This window comes from Atta cephalotes, assembly GCF_000143395.1.
Source record: "Atta cephalotes unplaced genomic scaffold scaffold00017, whole genome shotgun sequence".
NCBI lineage: Eukaryota > Metazoa > Arthropoda > Insecta > Hymenoptera > Formicidae > Atta > Atta cephalotes.
In genome coordinates this window covers 5,046,068-5,060,379 of record NW_012130081.1, presented here as the reverse complement: position 1 = coordinate 5,060,379, position 14,312 = coordinate 5,046,068, and the positions used below count along the sequence as shown (strand labels likewise).

The 14,312-nt window shown below is 36.6% G+C and overlaps 1 protein-coding gene across 1 annotated transcript in view; it reads right to left on the bottom strand.

The window, feature by feature from the left end:
- The window catches only part of LOC105618576 (rho GTPase-activating protein 20-like), a 101,886-nt gene extending 90,852 nt beyond the window's left edge, over positions 1 to 11,034 (bottom strand). The window contains exon 1 of the mRNA XM_012200106.1: positions 10,714 to 11,034. Coding sequence (XP_012055496.1) covers positions 10,714 to 11,034 — 321 coding nt within the window. The remainder of the gene's footprint in view (positions 1 to 10,713) is intronic.
- Positions 11,035 to 14,312: the final 3,278 nt, after the last annotated feature.

The following is a 14,312-nucleotide window of genomic DNA, read 5'->3' as shown; positions in this document are numbered from 1 at the left end:
CGTTTAAGAAAAAAAAAATAAATGTACAACGTGTATTAGCTTATCTAACGTACTAAATCTGAGCATTAGGACAAGTATGTTTTTAGATACCATAAAACTCTCGAGCTTGAACGATTAGTTCGTTGAAAGAAATAAAAACTATCATATATATTTTTATAAGTATATGAAAATATGTGAAATATTTATATATTTCATATTTTGTTATATTTGGAAAAAAAAACAAAAAATTATCGAAATATATTTAAAAAAAATATACAACACAGAGTTAAGGTTTACTAAGCAAAGAAAGCAATTTACATAAAGTTCAACTGTAAATTACGTTCTTAAAATTAATTAAAAAATTCTTATATATAAAATATATAATATTTCATACACTCACATTTTTAACACTTCACAATCAATTTAAATTTTTATGAAGTGAATTCTCAATATAGATAGTCAATAAAACAAGTAAAATGCTGATAAGTTTCTCTTTGTTCAAACAAAACGATCACTTCGAGAGAAATCAAAATACTTATTTAAACGGTTGAAGTGACGGAAATATTACGAAACCTTATAAACGTAGCTATCTCAGAAAAAATATCATAGCGCCACGCTCGAGTTTATCTCGAGAAATTTCTCTCGTTCTACTCAATAAGTTCTCAGCAGGTGCGTGAGGTGCAAGGTGCATCGATTCAACCAAAACGAGAAAGTTACATTATTAATGAGTACGAGAGATACCTCATGGCTGACATAGAAAGTTTGCAATGTCGATCTTTCGACCTTACGATTCGATCTAACGGCGAGTTAAAAATCAAATTTGCATGAAAGTATACATAAAATTATTGTATTTAACACCTGCGAGATGTGCTAAATTGTGGAGCATTCTCTGCAAAACGAGAGAGAAACGCGATGTAAATAGAATACTATCCAGGTTCATTATTTTTACGATTTTGCTAATCAATAGCAAAACATGTGTATAACCTCAATTCATTATTTTGTAAAATTTTTTTTGTTATCGTCACTTATACAAGGTTAACTAAATTTAATTACTTAATTAGTTAACAAATTTACCATGCTCTTATAAGTACACGGATCTCAAATATCGGAGGCAAGTGGAATTGAAGTCACAAAACAAGAAATCACCACAAATTTAATTACCACAATTACCGTGACCAAGATAGCGTAAGCTGGAATTTTCTCAACAGTTAACAGCTAGCCACGGAGAAGGAAGTCGGACAAGTGGCAACGGAGGGCATTTGCTTTCTTGGGATGAAACGTAATAATCGTTCAAACATCGCACAGTTTCGTCGCATTTCCGTTACAAATATAATCAAAAAAAAAAAGAAAGAAAAATGTATAATTAGCGAAACGATTGAATTGTACTCCAATTATTAAATAATTGGAAATAACAATCAAAATATTGATTTTTTATTTTTAGAATGTACGAATTAAAGAAAAAAATGTTTGTATAATTAGCCACAAATAATAACTGTGGTCTAGTTCTTATTTGCCTGAATTTGTATTAATATTAGTTTATTTAATCCATTTAAATGATGAAAATTTAGGTACGACTAGACAAATATGTCGAGCTATGCATATTATGATAAGACGACTCAAATAAATGCCGTTTTTAATCGGATAGCTATGATTCACGCGGTTGGCACATCGCAAATTGTACTGCGTAGTAATGCAAAAATATTTGTTATCTACGTAAGTATTAATCGTTCCTGAGAATGCGAATGAAAATAAAGATTGGAATTGCTCGTTGAATCTCGCAGGTAAATCTCAACGTTGTTATTACATTATAATATTAACTCTGAAGTCTTATGATGAAGAGGAGAGTCTTGAATATCTTAATATCGTATCTTCACCTTCGCATTTTTAAATGTATGAAAATTTTTGAACTCTAAAATATTTTAATCTTAAAAATTCTAAATCGTTATTTCTAAATTGTAGATTTTAAATTACAAATACAAAACGTATTCAATCGCTCTCATAAATTTACAAGCAAACAATGATTATTTTGATGCAACGTATACATGCAATTTTTTTCATAAAATCAATACGTAACGCAAATCCTTGCGCAAATCATTTATTACCAGCATGATAAAAATCATGCTGGTTCGTGCAATGAGTTTACCTTACAAGAGTACGAATTACATAATTGTCTTTGAATTCCGATTATTCCGATTCGATGGTAAACAACGCACATAATTAAAAATAAACAAGCGACTTATGAATGAAGTCACGCTGTAATATCAAACCGCAAATTCAATGCTTGTACAGATGACTTGCTCCTAAATTATTTCATAAGATATATCACGAATGAATCTCGTAATATAGTAAAGCTCGGTGCTAATTACAGTGTGACGAGTACCTTTAAATGCCGTAATAACTAGGATGGCGATCGATCGAGCCTGCTGACGCCAATTTCGCGTCTCGTCTGTCCGTGTAATTCCATTGTTTTATTTTTCTTCTGTTCTTCGCGATCCGCGTTCTCTCGCAGCATTCGCGAGAAGAGTTGTCTAGCGTGTTCTAGGAAGGATCAAGGACGCGCGCGGAATTCATCGGACAAAGAGTTAAAAGAATGTCATGGACAAAATGATTTATATATAATGGCTCGTTTTAGATCTGCATACAAAACGCGATAAATAAGATTTAATAGATCCGCTGTCACGATTTTAAATGAAAGGGGCAAGACGTGTGATTCAGAATTTGGACAACTTCAATACCTATGAAGAGACGGAAAAAAAAAACGTAAATATGAAATATTTATTTTTGCAAAATAAATTTTTTAATTTAAAAAAATAAAACAAAGATGGAAAGCAATATAGAGTACATTCGGGAAGATGTTATTAATGCTATTTATGTAATTCTTTATTGCTCATTAGATTAAAACTAGAATAGAATAATATAAATAACACTAACAGCATTCTCCCTGAACAAAGTCATATTTAGATGTCTGAATATGAAAATTTGTCTTTCTGATTCTTGTTTTAAATGCAAAGAATATTTTTTTATAGTTTTTTATAGTAAAAATATTCATTATTTAATATTTCGCAAAAGATTTTTTAATAGCTAAAACGACGAGTTACTTATGACGGATATTTTGTCAATCTGTTGAATCGAAAAATTATCATGCTCTATTTCGTTTTCGAGTATTTCGTTCGCGATTTTCTTCAAAATCTCAACGCATCGCGAATGTCAAGGACAGCAAGTGTCATAATTCCTTCGTTACAAGAATTCAAAAGGGATCGTGAAAAAAGGCGACAAGCCTTTCACGCAGGACGTGAAGAAGAGACTCGTAAAGAAGAGCTTATACGGTGGACACCCCTGCCGCGATTTTCATATTCACAATTAGCATTTCTTCTGCCCGTCCAGCCTTTTGAGCCGCGATGAACAATGGCCGAAGGGGAGAAACTGACATATGTGGACACGCGAATTGCCGGAATCCCGCACGTGGATTTGTTCTACCGTGAAGATTCTCCGTTCCGACGTTAAATTATTACAACGAATTATGAGGATCTGTCTGTTCGCGCCGCCATTGTTAATAGATATGCGCTGGACTAAACCATTCATGACATCTAAACCCAAATTACCATACCAACATACCAAAGAGCAACTTTTCTAGACTAGCGATATAGACAGCATTCGTGACGATTAGACAGAAAAATATTGCAAATTCAATTTTCAATTTTTTAATGGAATAACCCAATTTTATAATAACCCAGCTGTTTAATTAGCGCAAACAAAAAATCGTATCATCATATTTTATGACAGAAGACTTACATAAAATATTCATCAAATCTCAAATAGAAAATTATTAAAATGATTAAAATTATAATAAGTTATTAATTATTTTGTCAAATTTGCATTTAATTTCTTTACGCTGAGGATGACCTAAAAATAAGGAACGTATGTTTTAAGAATTTAAAATACATAAAACTCTGGCTTGTATTTATTCCGCTTCTTGTTATTTATTGTTTATTATTATTGACCCATTATAAGATTATTTTTATCAAATAGAAAAATATGTGTTAATCAGCTACAAAAAACATTGCTAAAGTCAAATGTATCAATTGAATATAAATTTATTAAAAAAATAATTAAATGCTGTAGAGCGTCCGCGTTCGCATTTGCTAATATTGGCCAGAAAAAGTAAAACGTTCCGGGTTTGAAAGAAAGATTGATATGACCACGTGAAAAGAACGAAACTAGCGTTTTACGACGTTTACGACAGAGGCTCTCACGACACAGAAAGGCATAATATTCTTTTTGAACAGATTCTTTGTAATCGTGGTCGTCAAATCTTCGAATGGGCGAGTAGCTCTCTTTTTACTTGCTTACGATGCCAGAGATGATGTCTCATACGTTTGCAATCGGTGTCAGATCCACGTTCCTTACCGGTCATAGGAACTGGACGAAAGCAGCTTGATTCAGAGTCTCGGAATGTCCGCAGACAGTCCATAGAAAGCCCTCAGACCAACGGAGCTCCCTTATAAGGTCGCTTTCCGATGGATATAGGTTTTTAATCACGTCTGCTGAACGGTGCTTACGTTAGTAAAACAAGATTAACCCTTCGTGTGCATAACGCTCGCGTCAAGTATCCAGTCAGTATCTTTTTTGATTTTCACACTCGTCTTTTAGACTAATTCGTCATAGAGTATGGTTTAGTGTTAATATAATCGTTTTTGATTAAATATTGCATTAACAAAATCTCTGGAATTATGTACGATTCACTAATTCATATAAATAATAGTAAAAATACAAATTATGAGTGCTAAAAATGAAAAGTCTTTCAGTCTTATTCTTCTATAATAGAGTTTGATGTAAAAACTCGTATATAAGAATCTTAAGGATCTTGTAGTGGATGGATCAAAACGGAAAGAAAAAAGAGTTAATGTAACTAAAAAGGAAAAGAGAGAAAGACAACAATTCGTTCGAACAATGTTCAGCGTTCGGGATTCGGCTACTGTGCTCCATCATCCGCGATCGCGGCGATCTTATCGCGCGCCGAAACAAGGCAGCTCGAGGTAACGCTTCCTCAGGACTTCCTCATGTCTCTCGTGATACCTCGCTCGCTCGCTGTACCGCGATTTAACTAGCTGCACACCGACAGATCCCTATCTCGTATGCGGCTGCAAGCGGTGGACAACATTCCCTCTCCCCTGTCCCTCACGGCTCGTCCGAGAAGGGCGGGTCGTTAATGGTGAGTTTACACGAGGACAGTAGCAAGTCGAGTCAAGTGGCAAGTTGATCGTTACATCCTTTTTCACGTTTTCAAAAGTTACTTGTGCCTTACTTTTTTTCCTCTTCAATAGGTAATAATTTGAAAAATGATATATACAAATTATTATCCACAAGTTTTTGTAAATAATATCTTTTACAAATAACAAGAGTTTAAAAAGTTTAAAAATTTCTATATTGTTTTCCATTTTTATTCGTAGATTTTATGCAATTAAAATCTATTAAAAAATATTACAGCGAATAATGTAATTAAAGATGATCGGTTGTAACAGTGCTATTAATGGAAAACAATATTGCTAATGACAACATTGATAATGACCCGATTGAGTGAATGCTTCATTACTGCTCTTTACAAAAGTGAAATTGAGGCTAAGTGGAATATTAGCGTGATGGAGAAAAACCAAGTGTGCCCGAAAGTAGAAGACGTTTCTATTCACTTCCTTGAGTATAACAATAATTTGCCTAATAATGCCTTTATACGAAACGATAAATACAAGTGTCCACATAAAGATGCAAGTACTCGGTACAAGTCGTATACGTCTCAAATAAATTTACTCAGTAAACTAAACATCACCATCAAGCTAATTTTGTACATATAAATTTGGTAAATAGCCTGCAAATAACACGTTCACTTGACTCGCCTCGCTATCGGGCATCATATAAAATCGGCCACAAGGACCGAAGCCGAGGATCGCCTTGACGACGTTGCTAACGTGTTTCGTTCTGCATTCTGTTCCTTTTTGATTCCATCGCGAAATTAATGGCGCCTCACGTGTACCTTTCCACAGGTAGAAAAAGGGAGTCGCGAAGGCGGGAGAGGCGGGGGAGATGGACGTAACGAGAAAGAGGCGACTGGACTGGATTGGACTGAACTAAAGTGGTATGGAGGTTCGTAACATTGCCCAGGGTAGGGCAATGTCGTCGTTAAGAGCCGCTCGAATTACGAACATTCGGCAACGTCCGCTTTTAGTGACGACCTTAATGCTCCTTTCGATAGCGTGTGTATGTTTGTGTGCAGTGAATGCAGGGAAAGGTACAAAGCGCTTCTTGGTGGGTCGTCATTCAAATACTGGTCGTTAAAGAGCCACGCAATTTCGTCGAATTACGAATTGCATCGCTCTCTCGGCCGACGACGACGACACTTAATGCCCCCCAGAGAGACCGCTATGTAAGTTGTGCATGATCATGCGTGGCACCTAGCCATTGTGCCGGATGACAAAAAAATAGAACGGGTAATTTTTAAGTAGACAGAAGCAAAGAGTGTAGCATATACGCTCGAACCTTTAAAATTAACTCTTTATAATAAATGAATAAATTATAGGAAAAAAAACGCTAATTTATGAAAGAACCAACTTGATTCCTACTTGTTATTAGTTTTGATTATAAATTCATTTTGGTAGATCTTTCGAAAGACGAAATACTCAATAATGTAGCACACTTAAACTTTAGGTCACGAAACTGTGTCTACTTATCTTTTTACTTGGTTAATAGAAGAAAATTAGCTTTTCAGTGACCTCATTTAACACGCGACTGAGATTGGTTTTCGAGTAAATTACTGGAACAAATTACTACCGAACAAATTATTAGACAGATTATTTCGCTTTTATGAATATTTGGATAAAATTTCCGAGATCTAATGGATTAATACAACGGTCCGCGTTTCACTTCTATGATTTTGATAGTTGGTCGTCAGTTAGATATCCGGTTTCTATAGCCTAATCACAGTGTGCGTTGTGTATTATGTATGTGGATTATGGATATGTGCGAGTCGAGCAACGTAACGCGATTTCGCGTTTGTCGAGAAGGCGCGTTTGTTGATCGTCGCGCAATTTGCACGAATTACAGATACGTTTGGCGATTCGCGGTACGTCGTCATATTACGCTCGGTGAAAGCCGGTGATTTTACGGTGCGATGGGTATTCAACATTCGAGGTTTTGATCGCGAGCAAGGTTAGGAGGTAAAGGGTGGCAGCCGGGAAGTTAGTAGCGTATATCCGTGCCGTGTCGTGAAAGTCGACCACGATAAAAACAGAAGACCGCACGATTTTGTGTCGCATAAATCGATTCACAAATAGCTCATACAATTAACGCTCGACTCCATGTTTATCGAGTAGAAAGCTAACGAGGACCAGATGGCGGATTTTCATATTTGTACATCTATTTATTTAGCTGAAGAAACTTACCAAAGAGTGTTCAGTGATTAAGTAACAGAATCAATAAAAGTAAAAAGTTAAGGGATTTGTGTTAAATATTTGCGTAAATTATTCAATGTACTCTCTAAAACTTTTAGAGTGAAATCTCACTCTTAAAGATTAAAAATTAAACCTTTTTCCAATTTTTACTCTGTAGAATGAGACTCCAAAGAATTTAGATAATATCTGATGATTTTAAATATTGTCAATCTTTTTTGTTATTAAAACATTATACTGTTAAAAAATTTTAAAATAAATTATATATAATAATATATATATATATATATATATATATATATATATATATATATATACATACATCATATATAATTCTCTTGTGCGTTCTTCAATATCGTTTTTAAGTAACGTCTAAATGCATATTAATTCCTCATCTCTGTTTTCCCCTCGTATCTGTCCTACTAAATGTGTAAAGTTATCGAATCAGTTATAACAACGATAATATAAATGCAGATAACGTAAATTGATAGTCAAACACACGTACATATGTATTTCTACGTAGCAAATGCGTGATCGATGTACCTCAAGTATCATCGCTGACGGCCTCGCACGACAGTAAATAAACAATCCGTAGTCAAAGTGTCAACTCGCGTTCGAGACTGAGGCCAACATTTTTTCATTCGTATCTGGTCGGTTTACACGTCAATGCAAACACGCGAATAAGATATCCGTTTCTTATTCCGACAGTAGCACTACATTTTTCAAATATTACATAAGTAAAAATATTCGGATTAATTTTTGCGTGCACTTTTAAGATTTTTCGATATTCCATATTTAAGCGGCATGTCTCAATTCCCCAATAAACTAATTTAAAAAAATAAAATATAATCTTGAAAATAAAAAAAATGCATATTTTAGAACCTCGTATTCCTGCAGCTAATTCTCTTTTTTTTGTTATTTGCAAATTACGATACATTGATGTCCCGATTTTGTGTTTTAAGAATCTTTTCATGTGTCACGTACTCTATTTCGGTAATTTTCGAAAATTGACCCTCACTACTTTCAAAGTAAAAGGTATATGAAAGGTAATTTATGCTACTTTCAAAAGCAAACAGTTAAGATGTAACGCACGTGAGAGGAAGGAAAATAATACCACAATACATAACCGACTTGTTACGTGAACTTGCGAACTACGTATGTATAAATATAAAAACCGATGTGTTACGTTAGTAAAGTAATTATATAATCAGATTGTGCGAGATTCGCATTGTAACGTCTGAACTCGTTCAATTAAAGAAAGAGAAACAAAGTTCATCCGAATGAAATCACAAAGGCACCCAATTGTAAAAGAAGTCTGGCAATAAACCTTGGGAAAACGAGATTGTTTTTTCCCAAAAAAATAACCGTATATTTATTTCTAGAGCTTAATATAGCGCAATAAAAAATTTCGGATAAAATATTATTTACAAAATTGTTAATTATTTATTAAATTATACTAATTGCTAAAGTCTAAAAATTTAGCTAGATACAGATCTGAAAATAATTTTAATTTAATGATAATACGATAATATGTAGGACAAGCTAGATCCTAAAATGTTTTTGCAGCATTGTTCATCATGTTTGAATCCTATATAATTATTTTTATGCTCTAACAAAATTATTCTCAAACCTGTACACTTAAATTTTTAGATGTTTCAACAAACTCGTTCTTTCTACGTAAATTTTTATTTATTAATTTGATGGAGTCTATATAAATTCTATTGTCTTTGTTCGTAGAAAAAACATTGCCACATCACTGAAAGTAATTCCAGGTTTGCTGATTTCACATAACATCATTATTATTATAGATAGACTCTAGTGCTTGATTCACATCGTAGCGATTTCTTTGTTCGTAACATCAACGTAATTTCGCGTAATTTTAATATTGTTAACAAGAAGGTGAGTGTACGTAGAAAAGCGCGCGCGTTTTTGTCTATTCGCGAGACTATCGTTTTTACCTCTCAACCTGTCCTACGTAAACACATACACATAATCACATACGCATACAATATAGAATGTGGTTGTTGCCAGTTACGAATGCCTGGTACCTACTCTACTGGAACAGCAGATTATCCAATCCATAAATTCGTAAAATAATTGACGCGTAAGATACCTCCGACATTTTGCAGACATGCGTCATGATCCGATTCCGAGCACTTTCGATAGCTTGCGCAGCCGAAGATCGTTAATATGTAACGGATCGTTGCGTCAAATACATTCATAGTGAAACTGATCCGTTTTGAAGATGTAAAAACTTGCGTTACTAGATATCAAGCGGGATTATGATTATACGGAAGTAAAGTTTGCGAATCGATTATGATATTTCGCTTAATACGCAAATGTGCGATTAATTTACGCTTCTGTCAATGTATAATTTTTCACCCTTCCTCTACTGTGTTTTATATCCTCGCTAAAAAACGAGATAAAATAGGTGCAAATTGTTCTTTATTGTTTGAAGTGTGGGGATTTTGAGTAACATTATAATAAAATTCGCACAAAGATATGAGAATGTTATTGTTTAAAATTTGATCAGGGTATTCGGCTACCTATTCGGCTCGACAAAATTAATGAATAATAATAATAATAATAATAATAATAATAATAATAATGTTAAAGTTAAGTGTGTAAATGTAAAGCGTAATGAAAATAAGAATAATAATTGTCAAAGAATGTCTTTTAAAATAAAAGTATTTCTGTCCAAAAAATTATAAAATATTTTATAATTTTAAATTAAATCTTTATTCTGTTCGCTGTTTTTTAAATAAATTAACGAGATTATTTAGAATTACATTTTGCCTAACGCATATCCTGACATCAGGAGCATTATAAGGTACATCGACTAGTTTCACGTAAAGAAGTAAAGAAAGAATTGAAACCATAATGATTATCGTCAATTATTATCGTCCGCTACAACTTTTGCCGTTTAATGTTTCAACGGTATGTTTGCGCGATAATAAAAACGTAGCGCAAAAAATGAGTAAGGATGTACAGATCGCAAAACGCGATCGGAGTCCGACAGTACGGAGAATTCGTAATTCACTTCCGGGACGAATCATATGTATTACATAATCTAACAAATTCAAAAACATCTTTCGGAGGCCCAAAATCATCTACAATTATTATTAATTATTATTTGCAGATGTTGCATAAAAGCGGAAGCTATCATCCTCTACTCCGAAATCCGCTATCGCGTCGGAGTGTTTCGCATGCGGATCGAATCATCCTGGATTCGAGGTAAAAACATAAAAACACTCGCGCATCCTTGCAAAGATAACGTCCTTGAGGATGGACTCACCTCTTTCATGCCGTCGAGCCTGCCGAGACTCTTCGTACCTCGCAATGGTGGAAAGGCGATGTCGTGCCAGCTACCGTTGCCGGAGTTACATATCTGCAGGTGGTCCGATTGCGAGGAATGCAGTCCGCGCGACCTGCTCTTGCTCTTGCGCTTGTCGAGGAGATGCTTGGCCCTGGATTTCCTCACGGGCGCAGCCGGGTCGTCCTCCGGGTCGCTCTGCACTTCCCAGCGCAACGGCGACTTGTATCGCCGTCGCGGACTCGTCGGCGAGGTCACCGGCGAGGTGAACCTCTGCACGAGGGTGCCGAACATGGTCATCATCAATCGATCGCGATTAACAGCCAGCGAGCGTGTACGTTTACGGCGAGACTTCTCCCAGAGACCCTCGCGCGCCTTTAATTGTCACGCATCGTCGTCGTCGTCGTCATCGTCGCCGTCGTCATCGTCGTCGTTGTCGTCGTCGTCGTCGTCGTCGTCGTCGTCGCCGGCATCGCCGACAACTTCTCACAGCTTCGGTGTCGCAAATGGATGTCACTGTCACTTGTATTATGTACTAATATAAAGTAAACGTAAAGAGATCCACAGGTGGTTCCGAGGACACTGTCAACAACGTGACCACGCGCGCGACGAATTATCGCGACGCGTAAGAGGTTAGAGGTTCGGATGCGTCACACTCCAATTATGACGGCGAAAATGAACGGGAGTTCTTTCATAGTCCCGGCGATACCACGATACCACGTTACCATGTTTCACGAAACACGGGAGACGAAGGATCCTGATTACACTAACAAATCATCCTGGCGTCTCGCGCGAATAATCTCCAGTCCGTGAATCGCGAACGTTTCGGCGTGCGTTGGAAATGCAAAACGCGCGAAAGGACGTGCTGAAGAAACACCGCCGAAACGAAAAACAAGACTCTCTCAACTCGGCTGGCTCGAAAGTCGGCGGACTTACACAGGTATTTGCCTTCAGGGCGCCTTCACAGGCCGTGCGGCGCGGCGCTCTCTCACAAAATACACTCCGTAATCGTGGTTTATCAAAACGTGCTCGGTTTCGGTTAAAGGACCGTCGCGCTTTCGGAACAACGACGACGACTAGACGTGTGTCGAGTCACACTACACGCAAGAATCGAGGCACAACAAGATGTCGGGTAAGAACTGCGTACGTACGTATGTGCGTGCGTGCGTGCGTTGACGTAGGCAAAACACGCCGCGCCGGAACACCTGAGAAGGCCGACCGCGACACAGCTACGTGCGAAATCAAACTGATCGCGCGGAGAACTGTTCTACTGCGACTATACTCTCGACTCCGACTGGTTGGCCTCGCTCGCGCGCGGCGGAGTCAACCGAGCGTGCGCGAGACCGACCGAACGCATACGAAATCTCACGAAGCCGCACGATCGGAGTTTGATGACGGACAGTACGTGAGTATGTACGACGAGGCGGGCGCGACTCAGCACGGTTACCATGGCGATCGAGACTGATTCTCTGATTCTCTCTCTCGGGTCTCGGGCCTTAACGCAAACCGTTCCGCTGCCCGTCCTCGCGAAAGATCCCGAGCACTCCGAGCACTCCGAGCACTCCAAGCTCCGTGTCGGTGCACGCATGCGCAATTCCGCACGTGTGATGTGTCACGTTGCGCGATTTTCCTTCAAATGGAAAACGTCAAGTAAAAGGAATTATCCCGAAAAAGGATAGACAAATGAGAAACAAAGACCGATATGTTCATAGTTCGAGTCTTATATTTAATTTATATATTTATTTAAGACCAGTCTTGAGTACATTCGTAAGATTTCATAAGCCGATCACAAAATCAAAAATCTTATTAGCATCTCGAAACAATCTTAAGATAAGAATGAACTATGAATATTGATTAGTTATCTTTTAAGACAATATCAAGTTTAGAATCGCATGCTCTTTTTAGAACTGACAATTCGCGTAAAATAATTGTAATGTTTCTTTTTTATATTATGTTAAACTGTCAAAAAATATACTGAGGAAGGTAATAAACTTCATCTCGTTTCAACTTCGTCAATTCCGTAACGTTCGCATGTACAAAATTGGAGTAAATTGATAAAAGTAACGGGGAATTTACATAAGTTCCTAATTTTATATTACAATACTGTGCCACCTGTTATAACATATGACAGTATATAACTTTTCAAAAAAAAGTGAACGTAACATAAAATATGTTAGTACACGCCCGCGTTGATACAGATCAGTAGTACGATCTGTGCTAACGATTACGATCAAAAATAAAAGTTAATATATCGACTCCACATTCCGGAATAAATTCCGGTTTCTAAGCGTCGATTAATTAATAGTACGGTTGCTGGTTTAATTATGTGTTTTGCGGTTAATAATCTCGTGTCGAAGAAGGTAAATAAGGATTAATCGTGCAGAATGTAGAATTGTGAATAATATGATTTTTTGATTTATCAAGTCACATATATTAATTCAAATAATAGACGTAAAGGCAAAAACCATTTTAAGGATTTAAAAAGATCAGTTGTAAACTTAATATACAGACTCAAATAATCGACTCGATTTTCAAGTTAACGCTATAAAATAAATAATGCCTTAAATAAAATAACACTTGCAGAAAATTATTATCATCCTGTCAACTAAAGTGATGATGTGACGCGTAACAATTTTTACTTTTCCAAATCTTAATGCCAAACACAAACAGATTTTGCATCCAAAAATAAAAAATCATCCTATAAATTTTTTATTTTTTAATTTGCAAACTTTTTAATAGTTGTAATATTTTAAAAGTAACTTGAGAGATCGCGTGACTCTCGGCTATAAAACTTTTGGTTCTCAAATCTTCAAGAGTCTCGCCATACAGAACAAACATTTTATCGATTCGTGTAACGATTTACCAACTGCCATCTTCGTCAAGGTTCCTCGAGGTAATTAACGATCATCGATCCACGCGCCAATTCACCCTTTCATCTTCAAGGACATTCAAGGTGGAGGTGGAGCAGGGCGTGAATCTGCACGCAGTGGTTTCTTATTACTCGAACGATATCATTAGAGTGGGAACTCGTCAAAACTTCAATTATTCCCGTGGCTATATACGGCGAAACGAGGGGCTTGATTAATCGTACGCGAGAGCCCCGGTGTGTGTCGTAATTATTAAGCGAACAACACGTAATTAGCGCGTATCACCTGATACCCGTAGCGCTTTTCTTTTCGCGCGTTTCTTTTCACAGAGACAGCGCTTATGAGAAACTGAATTATTACGCGTTGCGTTGCGAAGAATAATTGTGACTAGTCGTGTAGCCATGATTCTTCCCTTGTTGCTGCTGCTGCTGCTGCTGCTGCTGCTGCTGCTTGTTCAAACATATTTTTCGTCCGCAGTCCTTCATCCTTCATCCTCAGCCTACTTCCTCCCGATGCGATTAAGATAGCCGACAGACGTTAGTCGGAAAATTCTGTGTAATTACGGAACTCGTGCGCCGTGTGTATATATATATATATATATATATATATATATATATATATAAACACGACTAACGTACGACGTATATAGTACGTACGTTACGTTTACGTTACGTTACGGTTAACGGTAACGTAAGTAAAGTAAGTAACGTACGT